The 17,923-nt window shown below is 42.5% G+C and overlaps 1 protein-coding gene across 1 annotated transcript in view; it reads left to right on the forward strand.

The window, feature by feature from the left end:
* Window positions 1–17,923, forward strand: part of MRPS5 (mitochondrial ribosomal protein S5) — a 404,252-nt gene that overhangs the window by 375,145 nt on the left and 11,184 nt on the right. The window contains exon 6 of the mRNA XM_053712599.1: window positions 1,122–1,184. Coding sequence (XP_053568574.1) covers window positions 1,122–1,184 — 63 coding nt within the window. The remainder of the gene's footprint in view (window positions 1–1,121; window positions 1,185–17,923) is intronic.

Below are 17,923 nucleotides of genomic sequence, written 5' to 3' on the forward strand. Positions count from 1 at the left end.
AGGTGAAAATCAATAAAAAAAAAAAAAAAAAAAAAAAAAGACCTATCTTGGATATGGGACAAAACCAAGCCATCCGGATCCTAATGGAGGGAGAGAGAAATCTCCTTTATGCGGTATCAAAGCAAGCCAATAAAATCAAACATCCGTACTTACATCTCAGTGTAAGACGTCCGGTATAGATGCGATCAGAGTGTCTCAAACACTGTATGCAGCCGTTCCTCCGTTGGTAAAAGGAGCCAAGACTTTTAAACAGGACCACATAGCCTTTTATATTTGACAGAGTTTATGCAAATCAGGTACTTGCTGCGGTCAAACTTATGAAACTGTCAGAGCACTCCAAACACGCATTGGTCCGTTACTGCAGGGAGAGACACACAGGTGGGCTTCACGATGGAAGCCTCCAGCTATGCTGAAAAAACAACTGAGCTAAAAACTAATTTTTTAATCAATATTTTTGGACACTTGTATTAGTAAAATTTACTTTTAATCATAATCCCCTGGCACTTATATTTTAGCATTTTTTTTGCGCATTCAGGATTAATTTATTAATTTTACTTAATTGATCTTAGGTGAGGGAGATTCATAACTACCCTGTTTGTTTATATAACACATTCCTTTGCACTGGTCATTCATTTTGTTTTTTCTGTTCTATGTCTTACAAATGTTGTATATGCTGTCTCCTATTGATTGGAGAGATTTTTTTATGAGCACCCAGGAATATATTTAAAATGACATTTTCTGCATACTTGTGAACTGTACTACAAATAAGCCGTAAGTCTTAGTGCTTTATTTTTTTTTCCCTTAAAAACATATGGAAATATAGTAATAAAGTGCTGTAATTCAATAGATCATTTTATTATCGCACTGAGGTTTGCTTGCACCTATGAGCCAGATTACAAGTGGCACTATAAGCAGTATCGCTGGACCCCACTAACATTAGCTTGCAAATTGATATAACAAGTCTATGGTAAATCCCTTTTACCAGAGAAGGATTAGCGCAGCCAACATCATTCATGCAATAGTAACATGCACTAGTAGCAAATAAGATTAATCCATTAGCATATTCCTTAAACATGGAATTTGTCATTTATTACATTTGTTGTATTGCATTCTTCCTCCAGTATATCATGACGTCACCACGTCTTTTAAAAGAACAAGAATAAGAATGAAGAAACAGAACGTAGGTAAGCAAAAAGACAACTTTTATTTTTTTGTTACATTAGCATAACCGTTTTTGAGGTAATGCATCTCATCTACAGAGACATCAAACTGTTTGGTAGGTGTGACAGAAACAATACCTGAGATATTGCCTGGTGTATTCCAGTTGTCGGTTGCCTGGCTACATGTATTTTAGGCTCAAGTAACGCCTTAATTTCAGTCAAATTTTTTTTGTTTTTGTTTTTTACCTTTTTGGTGCCTTTCTTCTCCCCAAATCCTAGGAACAAACAAGAGCCTTTTCTACACCAGCTACTGTCAAGGAACATTGAGGAAACTTGCCTTTCAAGAGTACAGGTTCAGATTGAAATAGAGCTTACACCAGCCATCAGGGCAACATCAAGACTGTGACAGAAATAATTGATGGTTTTTCTCCTAACAAATATTTTTTGGGTTCACTAATCCCAATTTAAGATATGGAGATTTTGTTTTCAAACCTTCTCAGCTTTCAAAGATTTCATAATGGTGTTTAAAGATACAACCTCAAGTCTACAAGATGACATCCATCCTACTAATAGTTAGATCAGAGCTAGTCATAACCACTGGAATCCTTTACAGAAGCTATGATTATGGCATTGGAATTTCTGTTAGGTGTATATTTTGCCCGTGGAGGTCCTGCTACATAAAGTTGTACAAAATATCAAAATGGAACTTGGAGGTACATGTGTCAGTCTGACCAAAAACTACAAATCTTTGATCTAATCAACATGTGAGACTTCCCTTGTAACAGGATATAGTTTAATGATTTTTTCTCATTTATCAATATAATGATCTACTATAACTTTTATTTGGGCAGGTGAAAAAAATCCAAAATGCCATTAATCTAAAATCAATTATTGAACTAAAGTATTAAACTATAATATATTAAACTAAAATCAGACTTGCTGTGTAACATTAGTCGTCCGTTCTGCAGCATCTAGTGATGATGAGCTTGGTGTGCCTAAGGCTGCAAACAACGTTCCATAACAACAGAGTTCCATGAAAAAAGTGTCCTGGAACAAAAAATTATAATGCTGCAGATGGATTACATTGGTCTGCAAAGTAATTGTATCCAAAGCAAATGGGGGAAATTCTATTACAGCACAGCATGCTTTACTGAACTAATATTCTTTTTTCTTTTAAACTATAATTGAAAAAACAAACTAAGCACTAGAAGCTTTTTTTTACCATCTAAGAAATATATTGATTTCTTTACTGTAAAGAGAAGTGAACAAGTTTTCGGCTTATTTTCATCTGAATGATCTTTAAAAGACTATTCATCACAGTTTAATGTACTAGATGGCTGAAATATTTTATTTCAGTTGCCGGACTTTAGTTTCCTCTTGTTTTAAATTGTTCCTGTACTTTTTATGTGCTGTTGGGAACTGCGTGTTCTTTCAAATTAAACTATAATTTAGTGACTGCTTAGCTTTCCCAGACATAAAATCTGTAGGAGTATTTGGAGTGTCACATTGAAGAATCGAGGGACATGTGCAGTAATTCACAAGGTGCTGACCATCTTAGCACATAATGTTTAAGCTGACAGCATAAAAGAGAAAGGAGGTCGGCGCTTTCATGTTTTAACCTTGTTGTTACAATAAATATAAGTGAAAATCACTGACTTCAGAGAGCTAAACACTGACAAAGTACAGGAGGTGACAATGAAATGAGTAGAATGCCAGGCGCTTTATTTATTTATATTTTTCTTCTTAAACGGGAAGAGTCCACAGCTTCATTCATTACTTTTGGGAATTCAGAACCTGGCCCCAGGAGGTGGCAAAGACACCCCAGCCAAAGACTTAAATACCTCCCCCACTTCCCTCATCCCCCAGTCATTCTTTGCCTTTCATCACAGGAGGTTGGCAGAGAAGTGTGAGGTGAGAAGTTTGAAGATAGTCTCTTATGGAGGGTAGTACTCTTCGAATTGGGACTGGAGTTTTAAGTAATCCTGTCAGTCTCTCAGTGAGAGCATGGATGAAAGTTAGAGTCTGGAGATGCAGGGAGTGTCGTCTCTGCGAAACCATCTCGACTCAAGTTAACAGATCCTTGGCAATCGGCGTTGACGAGTTTTGCTGCCTGCCTTTATTCACTCAAGTCCATGTCAGAAGAGATGCTACTATCTGTCACACTTGAAGGGCCGTGTTCCTGTTCCACGGCGTAGATTCCGGTAAGATTGTTTCATTATTTTCAATATGGGAATGTAATGTTAACAAGTCAGGGTCCCAGTGGGACTCCTTTTATCTTATAGAATCACGGGTTAATATCTTCTGTGAGGGGTTATTGAAAATGGGGGACTTTAATCATGTTTGCTATGTGATTTTCTCTGCTCTGGTGTAGTGATACTTGGTCTCATGGCTATTCGGACATAACGGCTTTATTTCATCAGTTTGCGTGGTCCCAGGGACTGGCGTGCTTTTTTTGGCTTACACGTTGCACCTCGTGACCGGGTGTGGTCACATTGTATTCCATTTCCGCACCTTGACTGAGTGGCGACGGAGAGAGTCTGTTCCTTAGTTCTCTGATTTACAGGAGGTGGTAAGTGCCCCAGCCATTGGAGGTGTAAGGTGCCGTTAGTGTTGGTCCATAATTGCAATCTCCAAGTTATGGAGGATTCTGATTTTTTGGAGACCGATATCTCCAATTCGGAGTATACGTCTTGCGAAGAGTATGAAATGGCCAGGGTTATCCATGCCCATCAGTTATGTTCCGATTGCCGTTCTAGAGTACTCTCTTCCCCTGAGTCAGGGAATTTAGAGTGTGCTGAGCCATCCGTCCCTGAGGATTCTAAGTCCCAAGAGGCGCATGTCCCAGAACCTTCCTTTGCTACACAAGCAGGTGTCCCTAGGGCCATTACTCCTCCGGAAGGCGGCTTGTTTCCTCCCGAGATTACAGCATGGTTCCGCATGGCCATATCTATGGCGCTGGCACATTTATATCTTCCTAGTGAAGTGTTTTTAAGATACTGTCCGTGTTCTGTTAACCGGGGTTCGTCGGGCGTGGGATCGCCTGAGTCAGTCAGACCTTCTGGGGAAGCTATGGCCTCTGAGGCTTCAGGGGCCCCAACCCTCGGGGCCAGGGTCATTCATTGCTCCAGCGGGGGAATGTTTTGCCTTCCGTTATAGACTGGAACGTCTTTGTGTCCTACTAAGACAAGTTTTGGCGGTGCTAAAGGATTCCAGCCCTACTGGGCTAAGGGATCCTCGGTCTGCGGTGCCGGACGGCAGGCTGGGTTAGACGTGTAGGGATGAAGACAATCTTTTTAACATCTCCGTTTTTCTTGTCTTTAAGTATCTGTTCCAGTTCTGAGCTTGGGAGGATGGGGCCTCTAATCGGCTGGTCCGGTTACCTTGCTGTTTTCCTTGGGCGTTCACCTTCGAGTGCTGCCTTCATTTTATTTAAATCTGCATAGGATATATTTGATTTGTTTTAGGAAGCTCATGTCTGTTATAATTTTCCATTTGGGAACATTTCTTCTCTGGAACTGATACTTGCGATTTTGGTCACGTGCGCACTTCTTTGTAAACTGTGCGTTTTATATATCAGAACTAAGTTATGATTATAGTTCATGTTTTTTGATCCCTTTGGGGCTCCAATTTTTTCTTGGACAGTTCAGGTATTCCTTGTACCAGGCAGGTACTGGTCGAGCACTAGCTGCTGTTTCTTAGGGTTCATGTCAACCACGGGTTGCTGGTTATCCTGTCGGGTGTTGAATCGTTCACTTGTTGGAGTGTTCGTTTGTTGTTTACTTATCCAGAATTGAGGAGGTGTTTCGTTTTCTTATACGTCAACTTGCTCCTCGTCCTCGATGAACGGAGTGTCGGAGGGATTGTATAGGTCCTCTGCCGTCCCTTATGTGGGGATCCGTCTACAACTCCTCGTGGGTCCTGGAGGTTTTTTTGGCCTCGGTTCCGAGGTTCTCCATTCCCAAGCGGTTTTGGAGGTCAGGATGACCCGCGAGAGAGTTGGGGTACCAGTTTGGATAACAATTTTCGTTTCAATATTGGTATTTTCCGGGTGTCTGTTTTTCTTGTGACCTAGTCGCAGGTACTCCTTGAGGTTGCAGGGACTGGTTCTCCCTTCTTGAGTGGTCTGATGATCTGAATGCGGGAGTTTGGGTATGTCCGTCTCCCCCTTTTTTCTCCAACGCTTTCATAAGTTGGAGCGCAGGGGTTGGTTTTCTTCTCTTTTTTTCTTTGGCAACCGCCTCTGGTCCGCTTCTCAGCAGGATTTCTGGGGATATTCCTGGTACAGGTTTTTCTGGGAGGCTGATCCTGTGAGGATCTGTGACTTCCATCTAAGGAGCATATTGCGCTTTCCTGTGTAGCCTAGTGGGTCGCCTAGTGGCCCACATGGTTAAGGTGGTGTGTTGAATCCCGCTACTGTGGTATGTCTCCATTTTATGAAGACATGTCTCTGGTAAACCCCGCTTTTCCCTTGGGAGGGTTGGTATCGGCCTGGAGGTAATTTTCCTGCCTTCAGGTGGATCTGCGGTTGTCGCCAGGCATTAAGGTGGACTTGAGTTGTTTGTCCCATCCGCGCTGGTAGTGCTGACCGTTGGGTTATTACTCAGTGGTAGTGTTTTACCATTCTCCTTGGTCTCTTCATCTTGCTTACGACTGGAGAAGTGGTCCCCTTTGCTCTTGTCCTTTTGGGGAGGATTTGGAAGTATACAGTTTCCATGGAGACCCTGTGGGTCCTTATCTTCTCGTTTGAGGATTATTTCCTCCTTGCATGTGGGATGTCAGGGGGGCTGGCTCTGGTTCTAGTCTGTGCCCTATCTCTCCTTTTGGGAGTGTTCCTTCTTAGAGGAATTTGAACATGTAGAGCCAACGGTAGTAGCCTGATGTTTAGCTTTTGCTGTCTAGCAAGCAGAAGGTTTGCAGTTCGAAGCTAGCGGCATCTACTTGCACCTGGTATGTGTGCTCGCAAGCCTTATATCGTGGAAGTTGCTAGTAATTTGTCAGAGTGGTTCTCCAATGGGTTAGTTCCTCTTAGGACCTCCGTTCTTCTTGAGGCGGGTGTTACCAGACCGTTTTTTGGGTTGGGTCAGTCCTTTGGAGGGGAGGTCAGAGATCTGTTTGCTCTCTTGGATCTGACCGTGTACTTGCTCTTGACCCTGCTATCCTCCCTGGGGGGGGGGGGTCACGGATGTTCTTTCTCAAGTGGTGGCATTGCTGCTGGTGTTGGATGTCTCTGGGGGATTTCCTGGCTGGAGTTTCCGTTGATAATTCGGCACTCTCTGTGGGATGGGGTCTCTTGAAGACTTAGGGTCAGCTTGCTGCCTTGGAGCTGGAACTCGCAAGTTCTGTCAGTTGTGTTCTGTGTTTCACAGTGAGCTCTTTTTCCTTTGGACAGTTAGTTTTCAATACTGTCGTTGTGCTCCGGGTTTTCATTCGCTCCTGATATAGTTTTCCTACCTATATATGGCTAGTTTTAGCGGTTTTGTCTGCTAGACTAGGGTTCAGTGGGGAGTTTGTGACTTCCTTGGATCACCATTAATTATATGGAGCTGTGTCAGAGGATCTGAGATTGGATTTGTTCTTCCTCGCAATCGCTCTCTCATAGGTTGGAAGTGTCTCTTGGTAGAGGGACTTCTTAGAGAGTTGGTTTCCTTGGGTGGTTGTCCTGTTCCACCTTTGTTGGCTTGTCTTCTGCCCTATCCGTTGGTCCTTTGGATCTCTTTTTGGATTCTCCGTTCTCCCCTTTGGGGGTACTCGTGGTGCCTTTCTTTCGGATAAGTTTGTGCGATTTGGGAGACTTGTGGGACTTGGCTCCAGAGAGGCATTGTGCTCAGTGGAATCTAAGGATTTTGAATGGTCTCTAGCACAGCATGCTGGTTGTTTAACTGATGGGCAGTTATTTTTTTCATTTTTTTATGGGTAATTTCAGGCTGTGGTGCCCTTCGAAGGAGCCACCTTCTGTACCCGCCCTATGTTTGCATTTAGTGTCCTCTATAGCTTGGGTATTATTTTCCCAAAAGTAATGAATGCAGCTGTGGACCCGTTTAAGAAGAAAAACTTAAATTATGCTTACCTGATAATTTTCTTTTCTTCTGACGGGGAGAGTCCACAGCTCCCCGCCCGCGTTGACCGATGTAGCGGCAGTGATTTCATTTCTTCTTCTGGCACCTTGTCACCCTGATATTTCCCCTACTGTTCCTTGTTCCCTTGGCAGAATGATTTGGGGATAAATACAGTGGGGGAGGTATTTAAGCCTTTGGCTGGGGTGTCTTTGCCTCCTCCTGGTGGCCAGGTTCTGAATTCCCAAAATTAATGAATACAGCTGTGGACTCTCCCCATCAGAAGAAAAGAAAATTATCAGGTAAGCATAATCATATATTTTACATACAATTTAAAGCAACAATGTGTCCTTTTTTTTTCTGTTAAGTCGTTGGTTCTAGGCCTGGCTCAAGACATTGTGCTGCCTGGGTGCGAGAATGAAATGGCGTCCCACAAATTTTCTTCTACTACAAACAACACCCAACCTATTGTACTGTATTACAGTAAAGGGACATAAACCCCCAAATTTTTCTTTTATGATTCAGATAGAGCATATAACTTTAACCCCTTAATGACAACTGACGTACCAGGTATGTCATGCAAAAACTAACTGTTAATGACAATAGACGTACCTGGTACGTCAGTTGTCTAACAGAGTGCTGGAAGTGATCACAATCACTTCCAGCAGCTCTGAGGGTATTGCAGTGATGCCTCGATATGGAGGCATCCTGCAATACCCCTTTACAAGACTCCGATGCAGAGAGAGCCACTCTGTGGCCCTCTCTGCACCGGTAGCAATGGTGCCGATGGTGCCGATTTCTGGGTGGGAGGAGGGAGCGTGTGAGCGCGTGCACGATGCGCGTGTGCATGTGGGCGCGCGTGCACGTGCACACATTAGCCACACTGACACCAATGAAGTAAGGAAGGGTAAAAAAAAAAGTTAATATTTTTTCTTTACATATAAAAGGATCTGGGAGGGGGAGAGGGTGGGGGTATTGTGGGGGGGCTGCTACACTACAGAAATAATTCAAAATAAAAATAAAAGTTATAAATAAAATTTAAATACTTTGGTTTGTGGGGCCAAACTGGGTACTGGCAGACAGCTGCCAGTACCCAAGATGGCGGTAATTAGGTAGGGGAGAGGGTTAGAGAGCTGTAGGGGGGATCAGGGAGGTTGGTGCTAAGGCAGGGGTCCATCACAATTAAAATATTTTATTATTTTTATTTTTAAAAAAAAAAAACTTTTATTTAACTCTTTTATTTAGTACTGGCAGACTTTCTGCCAGTACTTAAGATGGCGGGAACAATTGTGGGGTGGGGTAGGGAAGAGAGCTGTTTGGGAGGGATCAGGGGGTGGGATGTGTCAGGTGGGAGGCTGATCTCTAAAATGAACCCTGCAAGCTCCCTACAAGCTACCTAATTAACCCCTTCACTGCTGGGCATAATACATGTGTGGTGCACAGCGGCATTTAGCAGCCTTCTAATTACCAAAAAGCAATGCCAAAGCCATATAAGTCTGCTATTTCTGAACAAAGGGGATCCCAGAGAAGCATTTACAACCATTTGTGCCATAATTGCACAAGCTGTTTGTAAATAATTTCAGTGGGAAACCTAAAGTTTGTGACAAAATTTGTGAAAAAGTGAACTTTTTTATTTTTTTATCGCATTTGGCCGTGAAATGGTGGCATGAAATATACCAAAATGGGCCTAGATCAATACTTTGGGTTGTCTGCTAAAAAAAAATATATACATGTCAATTGATATTCAGGGATTCCTGACAGATATCAGGGTTCCAATGTAACTAGCGCTAATTTTGAAAAAAAAAGTGGTTTGGAAATAGCAAAGTGCTACTTGTATTTATGGCCCTATAACTTGCAAAAAAAGCAAAGAACTTGTAAACATTGGGTATTTCTAAACTCAGGACAAAATTTAGAAACTATTAAGCATGGGTGTTTTTTGGTGGTTGTAGATGTGTAACAGCTTTTGGGGGTAAAAGTTAGAAAAAGTGTGTTTTTTTCCATTTTTTCCTCATATTTTATATTTTTTTTATAGTAAATTATAAGACATGATGAAAATAATGGTATCTTTAGAAAGTCCATTTAATGGCGAGAAAAACAGTATATAATATGTGTGGGTACAGTAAATGAGTAAGAGGAAAATTACAGCTAAACACAAACACTGCAGAAATGTAAAAATAGCCATTGTCATTAAGGGTAAGACAATTTAAAAATGGTCTGGTCATTAAGGGGTTAAACAACTTTCCAATTTACTTTGTTGAAAAGCAGGAGGGTAAGCTCAGGAGTGTGCACGTGTCTGCAGTACTATATGGCAGCAGTTTTGTAACAATGTTATACATTAGCAAGAGCACTAGATGGCAGCACTATGTCCTGTCATGTTGTGCTCCAGACGTGCACGCTACCTATCCAGATATCTCTTCAACTAAGAACTAAGCACATTTAATAATAGAAGTAAAGTTGAAACATTTTACAATGTGTTCTCTATCTGAATCATGAAAGACATTTTTGGGGGTTTCATGTCCCTTTAAAGGGACCTGAAACCCAAAATTCTCCCTTCATGATTCAGGTGGAGCATACAATTTTAATGTTTGTGATATGGCGGTGCTGTACTTGTCGGAATATTCTTTTGGCTTAATCTTCATTCAACAGGTGTCAGGTAAACATGAAATATATTCTTTATTGAAGAAAAGCTGGAACATAATTCAAAATTCCAGCTTTACTTAAAATTCAAATATTAAAAGCTCAATGTGTTTAACCCCTTAATGACCACAGCACTTTTCCATTTTCTGTCCGTTTGGGACCAAGGCTATTTTTACATTTCTGCGGTGTTTGTGTTTAGCTGTAATTTTCCTCTTATTCATTTACTGTACCCACACATATTATATACCGTTTTTCTCGCCATTAAATGGACTTTCAAAATATACCATTATTTTCCTCATATCTTATAATTTACTATAAAAAAATTTATAAAATATGAGGAAAAAATAGAAAAAAACACACTTTTTCTAACTTTGACCCCCAAAATCTGTTAAACATCTACAACCACCAAACAAAAACCATGCTAAATAGTTTCTAAATTTTGTCCTGAGTTTAGAAATACCCAATGTTTACATGTTCTTTGCTTTTTTTGCAAGTTATAGGGCCATAAATACAAGTAGCACTTTGCTATTTCCAAACCACTTTTTTTCAAAATTAGCGCTAGTTACATTAAAACACTGATATCTTTCAGGAATCCCTGAATATCCCCTGACATGTATATATTTTTTTTTAGAAGACAACCCAAAGTATTGATCTAGGCCCATTTTGGTATATTTCATGCCACCATTTCACCGCCAAATGCGATCAAATAAAAAAAAATGTTCACTTTCTCCTGTTAAGTGTAGTCAGTCCACGGGTCATCCATTACTTATGGGATATTAACTCCTCCCCAACAGGAAGTGCAAGGGGATCATCCAAGCAGAGCTGCTATATAGCTCCTCCCCTCTACGTCACACCCAGTCATTCTCTTGCACCCAACTAATAGATAGGATGTGTGAGAGGACTGTGGTGATTATACTTAGTTTTTATATCTTCAATCAAAAGTTTATTTTAAACGGCACCGGAGTGTGTTGTTTTCTTCTCAGGCAGAATTTGAAGAAGAATCTACCTGAGTTTTTTTTGTATGATCTTAGCGGACGTAACTAAGATCCATTTGCTGTTCTCGGCCATTCTGAGGAGTGAGGTAACTTCAGATCAGGGGACAGCAGGCAGGTTCACCTGCAAAGAGGTATGTTGCAGTATATTATTTTCTAAGGAATGGAATTGACTGAGAAAATACTGCCAATACCGATATAATGTAAGTACAGCCTTAAATGCAGTAGTAGCAACTGGTATCAGGCTGATATGTATGTATGTTTACACTTCAGTATTCTGGGGAATGGCACTTCACTGGGAAAATACTGTATGCATATAACTTTTAGCCTAACTTGCAGTGTGAACGACTAGCAGCAGGCCTTTAATGACATTTCATAAGTTAGATTTTAAACGTTTGCTGGCATGTTAAATCGTTTAATCATCTGAGGTACTTGGTGAAAAATTGTTTTGGGCGTTATTTTCCACATGGCTGTCGTTTGTTTTAAATTAATGCAGTTTACTGAGCTTCCCTCACTGTTGTATGTGAGTGGGAGGGGCCTATTTTGGCGCTTTTGCTACGCATCAGAAATTCAGTCACAAGTCTGCCTTCTCTCCCTGCATGATCCAGGACGTCTCCACAGAGCTCAGGGGTCTTCAAAACTTGTTTTGAGGGAGGTAATCCTCACAGCAGACCTGTGAGACTGTGCTTTGACTGTGATAAAAACGCTTATATTTTCAATTGTTATTTGATATTAAGGGTTAATCATCCATTGCTAATGAGTGCAATCCTTTGCTAAATTTATGCTTTTACTAGGTAAATTTGGTTTTTATAACTAATCCGGTTCATTGTTATTTAACTGTCATAGTTTTTTTCTGTGCTTCTTAAAGGCACAGTAACGTTTTACATATTGCTTGTAAATTTAGTTGAAAAGTATTTCCAAGCTTGCTAGTCTAATTGCTAGTTTGTTAAACATGTCTGACTCAGAGGAATCTCTTTGTGCAATATGTTCAAAAGCCAAGGTGGAGCCCAATAGAAATTTATGTACTAATTGCATTGATGCTACTTTAAATAAAAATCAATCTGTACATGTTGAACAACATTCACCAGACAACGAGGGGGAAGTTATGCCGACTAACTTGCCTCACGTGTCAGTACCTGCATCTCCCGCTCGGGAGGTGCGTGATATTGTAACGCCAAGTACATCAGGGCGGCCATTACAAATCACTTTACAAGACATGGCTAATGTTATGACTGAAGTTTTGTCTAAATTGCCAGAACTTAGGGGTAAACGAGATCACTCTGGGGTGAGAACAGAGTGCGCTGATAATGCTAGGGCCATGTCTGATACTGCGTCACAATTTGCAGAACATGAGGACGGAGAGCTTCATTCTGCGGGTGACGGATCTGATCCAAATAAACTGGATTCAGACATTTCAAATTTTAAGTTTAAGCTGGAAAACCTCCGTGTATTGCTAGGGGAGGTGTTAGCGGCTCTGAATGATTGTAACACAATTGCAATCCCAGAGAAAATGTGTAGGTTGGATAAATATTTTGCGGTACCGACGAGTACTGACGTTTTTCCTATACCTAAGAGACTTACTGAAATTGTTACTAAGGAGTGGGATAGACCCGGTGTGCCTTTCTCACCCCCTCCTATATTCAGAAAAATGTTTCCAATAGACGCCACCACACGAGACTTATGGCAAACGGTCCCTAAGGTGGAGGGAGCAGTTTCTACTTTAGCTAAGCGTACCACTATCCCGGTGGAGGATAGCTGTGCTTTTTCAGATCCAATGGATAAAAAGTTAGAGGGTTACCTTAAGAAAATGTTTGTTCAACAAGGTTTTATATTGCAACCCCTTGCATGCATTGCGCCTGTCACGGCTGCGGCAGCATTTTGGTTTGAGTCTCTGGAAGAGACCCTTGACTCAGCGCCATTAGATGAGATTTCACACAAGCTTAGAACCCTTAAGCTAGCTAATTCATTTATTTCTGATGCCGTAGTACATTTAACTAAACTTACGGCTAAGAATTCCGGATTCGCCATTCAGGCACGCAGAGCACTGTGGCTAAAATCCTGGTCAGCTGATGTTACTTCTAAATCTAAATTACTTAACATACCTTTCAAGGGGCAGACTTTATTCGGGCCCGGTTTGAAAGAAATTATCGCTGATATTACAGGAGGTAAAGGCCATGCCCTGCCTCAAGACAGAGCCAAACCTAGGGCTAGACAGTCTAATTTTCGTGCCTTTCGTAACTTCAAGGCAGGAGCAGCATCAACTTCCTCTGCTCCAAAACAGGAAGGAGCTGTTGCTCGCTACAGACAAGGCTGGAAACCTAACCAGACCTGGAACAAGGGCAAGCAGGCCAGAAAACCTGCTGCTGCCCCTAAGACAGCATGAAGTGAGGGCCCCCGATCCGGGAACGGATCTAGTGGGGGGCAGACTTTCTCTCTTCGCCCAGGCTTGGGCAAGAGATGTCCAGGATCCCTGGGCGTTAGAGATCATATCTCAGGGATATCTTCTGGACTTCAAAGCTTCTCCCCCAAAAGAGAGATTTCATCTTTCAAGGTTGTCAACAAACCAGATAAAGAAAGAGGCGTTTCTACGCTGTGTACAAGATCTTTTACTAATGGGAGTGATCCATCCGGTTCCGCGGTCGGAACACGGACAAGGGTTTTACTCAAATCTGTTCGTGGTTCCCAAGAAAGAGGGAACCTTCAGACCAATCTTGGATTTAAAGATCCTAAACAAATTCCTAAGAGTTCCATCGTTCAAAATGGAAACTATTCGGACAATCTTACCCATGATCCAAAGAGGTCAGTACATGACCACAGTGGATTTAAAGGATGCTTACCTTCACATACCGATTCACAAAGAACATTACCGGTATCTAAGGTTTGCCTTCCTAGACAGGCATTACCAGTTTGTAGCTCTTCCATTCGGGTTGGCTACGGCTCCAAGAATCTTCACAAAGGTTCTGGGCTCTCTTCTGGCGGTACTAAGACCGCGAGGAATTTCGGTGGCTCTGTACCTAGACGACATTCTGATACAAGCGTCAAGCTTTCAAACTGCCAAGTCTCATACAGAGTTAGTACTGGCATTTCTAAGGTCGCATGGGTGGAAAGTGAACGAAGAGAAGAGTTCTCTCTTACCACTCACAAGAGTTCCCTTCTTGGGGACTCTTATAGATTCTGTAGAAATGAAAATTTACCTGACAGAGGACAGGTTAACAAAGCTTCTAAATGCTTGCCGTGTCTTTCATTCCATTCAACACCCGTCAGTGGCTCAATGCATGGAGGTAATCGGCTTAATGGTAGCGGCAATGGACATAGTTCCTTTTGCACGCCTGCATCTCAGACCGCTGCAATTGTGCATGCTAAGTCAGTGGAATGGGGATTACTCAGATTTGTCCCCTACGCTGAATCTGGATCAAGAGACCAGAGATTCTCTTCTATGGTGGCTTTCTCGGCCACATCTGTCCAGGGGGATGCCCTTCAGCAGACCAGACTGGACAATTGTAACAACAGACGCCAGCCTACTAGGTTGGGGCGCTGTCTGGAATTCCCTGAAGGCTCAGGGATCATGGACTCAGGAGGAGAGTCTCCTTCCAATAAACATTCTGGAATTGAGAGCAGTTCTCAATGCCCTTCTGGCTTGGCCTCAGTTAACAACTCGGAGGTTCATCAGGTTTCAGTCGGACAACATCACGACTGTAGCTTACATCAACCATCAAGGAGGGACAAGGAGTTCCCTAGCGATGATGGAAGTATCAAAGATAATTCGCTGGGCAGAGTCTCACTCTTGCCACCTGTCAGCGATCCACATTCCAGGAGTGGAGAACTGGGAGGCGGATTTCCTAAGTCGCCAGACTTTTCATCCGGGGGAGTGGGAACTTCATCCGGAGGTCTTTGCCCAAATACTTCGACGTTGGGGCAAACCAGATCTGGATCTCATGGCGTCTCGCCAGAACGCCAAGCTTCCTTGTTACGGGTCCAGGGACCCGGGAGCGGTCCTGGTAGATGCTTTGACAGCACCTTGGACCTTCGGGATGGCTTATGTGTTTCCACCCTTCCCGATGCTTCCTCGTTTGATTGCCAGGATCAAACAGGAGAAAGCATCGGTGATTCTAATAGCGCCTGCGTGGCCACGCAGGACCTGGTATGCAGATCTAGTGGACATGTCATCCTGTCCACCTTGGTCTCTGCCTCTGAGACAGGACCTTCTAATTCAGGGTCCTTTCAAACATCAAAATCATTGAATGGAAAATTGCATGGAAATTGAACGCTTGATTTTATCAAAGCGTGGATTTTCGGAGTCAGTAATCGATACCTTAATACAGGCTAGGAAACCTGTTACCAGGAAGATTTACCATAAGATATGGCGTAAATACTTATACTGGTGCGAATCCAAGAGTTACTCATGGAGTAAGGTTAGGATTCCTAGGATATTGTCTTTTCTACAAGAGGGTTTAGAAAAGGGTTTATCTGCAAGTTCTTTAAAGGGACAGATCTCAGCTCTGTCCATCCTTTTACACAAACGTCTGTCAGAAGTTCCAGACGTTCAGGCTTTTTGTCAGGCTTTGGCTAGGATTAAGCCTGTGTTTAAGACTGTAGCTCCACCATGGAGCTTAAACTTAGTTCTTAACGTTTTACAGGGTGTTCCGTTTGAACCCCTTCATTCCATTGATATCAAGCTGTTATCTTGGAAAGTTCTGTTTTTAATGGCTTTCCTCGGCTCGTAGAGTCTCTGAGTTATCAGCCTTACATTGTGATTCTCCTTATCTGATTTTTCATTCAGATAAGGTAGTTCTGCGTACTAAACCTGGGTTCTTACCTAAGGTAGTCACTAACAAGAATATCAATCAAGAGATTGTTGTTCCATCATTGTGCCCTAACCCTTCTTCAAAGAAGGAACGACTTCTGCACAATCTGGACGTAGTCCGTGCCCTGAAATTTTATTTACAGGCAACTAAAGATTTTCGCCAAACTTCTTCCCTGTTTGTCGTTTATTCTGGACAGAGGAGAGGTCAAAAAGCATCTGCTACCTCTCTATCCTTTTGGCTTCGTAGCATAATACGTTTAGCCTATGAGACTGCTGGACAGCAACCTCCTGAAAGGATTACAGCTCATTCTACTAGAGCTGTGGCTTCCACTTGGGCCTTTAAGAATGAGGCCTCTGTTGAACAGATTTGCAAGGCTGCAACTTGGTCTTCTCTTCATACTTTTTCCAAATTTTACAAATTTGACACTTTTGCTTCTTCGGAGGCTGTTTTTGGGAGAAAGGTTCTTCAGGCAGTGGTTCCTTCCGTGTAAAGATCCTGCCTGTCCCTCCCGTCATCCGTGTACTTTAGCTTTGGTATTGGTATCCCATAAGTAATGGATGACCCGTGGACTGACTACACTTAACAGGAGAAAACATAATTTATGCTTACCTGATAAATTCCTTTCTCCTGTAGTGTAGTCAGTCCACGGCCCGCCCTGTTTTTTATGGCAGGTCTAAATTTTAAATTATACTCCAGTCACCACTGCACCCTATAGTTTCTCCTTTCTCGTTTGGTTCTCGGTCGAATGACTGGGTGTGACATAGAGGGGAGGAGCTATATAGCAGCTCTGCTTGGGTGATCCTCTTGCACTTCCTGTTGGGGAGGAGTTAATATCCCATAAGTAATGGATGACCCGTGGACTGACTACACTACAGGAGAAAGGAATTTATCAGGTAAGCATAAATTATGTTTTTTCACAATTTTTTTCACAAACTTTAGGTTTCTCACTGAAATTATTTACAAAAAACTTATGCAATTATAGCATACATGGTTGTAAATGCTTCTCTGGGATCCCCTTTGTTCATAAATAGCAGACATATATGGCTTTGGTTTTGCTTTTTACTAATTAGAAGGCTGCTAAATGCGACTGCGCACCACACGTGTATTATGCCCAGCAGTGAAGGGGTTAATTAGGGAGCATGTAGGGAGCTTCTAGGGTTAATTTTAGCTTCAGTGTAGTGTAGTAGACAACCCCAAGTATTGATCTAGGCCCATTTTGGTATATTTCATGCCACCATTTCACCGCCAAATGCAATCAAATTAAAAAAAACGCTAAATTTTTCACAATTTTAGGTTTCTCACTGAAATTATTTACAAACAGCATGTGCAATTATGGCACAAATAGTTGTAAATGCTTCTCTGGGATCCCCTTTGTTCAGAAATAGCAGACATATATGACTTTGGCGTTGCTTTTTGGTAATTAGAAGGCCGCAAAGTGCTGCTGCGCATCACACATGTATTATGGCTAGCAGTCAAGGGGTTAATTAGGTAGTTTGTAGGGAGCTTGCGGGGTTAATTTTAGCTTTAGTGTAGAGATCAGCCTCCCACCTGACACATCAGACCCCCTGATATCTCCCAAACAGCTCCCTTCCCTCCCCCACCCCACAATTGTCCCCGCCATCTTAAGTACTGGCAGAAAGTCTGCCAGTACTAAAATAAAAGTTTTTTTAAATAAAAAAAAAAAATACATCTTTAGCATATTTACATATGCTACTTTGTAGGATCCCCCCTTAGCCCCCAACCTCCCTGATCCCCCCCAAAAACAGCTCTCTAACCCCCCCCCTGCCTTATTGGGGGCCATCTTGGGGGCCATCTTGGGTACTGGCAGCTGTCTGACAGTACCCAGTTAACAATATTTTTTTCTCTTTTTTTTTTTTTTTTTTTTTTTTTTTTTTTACATTTTTCTGTAGTGTAGCTTCCACACGACCTACCCCCACCCCCTCCCAGATCCCTTAGATTACTTTTTGGGGGCATTTATTCCCCCTCTTCCTCCCACTTACTACATGATTATTTCTGTAGTGTAAGCGGTTCCCACCCGCTCACTCCCGTGCACGCGCCCGCCCGCCGATCCCCCGTGCACGCGCACGTGTCTGTGCGCGCCCCTGACTCTCCCGCCCCCGATCCCGCTCCCCTCTGTGTATCAGAAACCATCGATGGCCGCCCACCCGCCTCCCACTGCAGCTCCCACCCACCAACAATTGCGGCCATCGATGTCCGGTGTAGAGAGGGCCACAGAGTGGCTCTCTCTGCACCGGAGGGGTACAAATTGTTATTGC

The sequence above is a fragment of the Bombina bombina genome, chromosome 4 (genome assembly GCF_027579735.1).
Source record: "Bombina bombina isolate aBomBom1 chromosome 4, aBomBom1.pri, whole genome shotgun sequence".
NCBI lineage: Eukaryota > Metazoa > Chordata > Amphibia > Anura > Bombinatoridae > Bombina > Bombina bombina.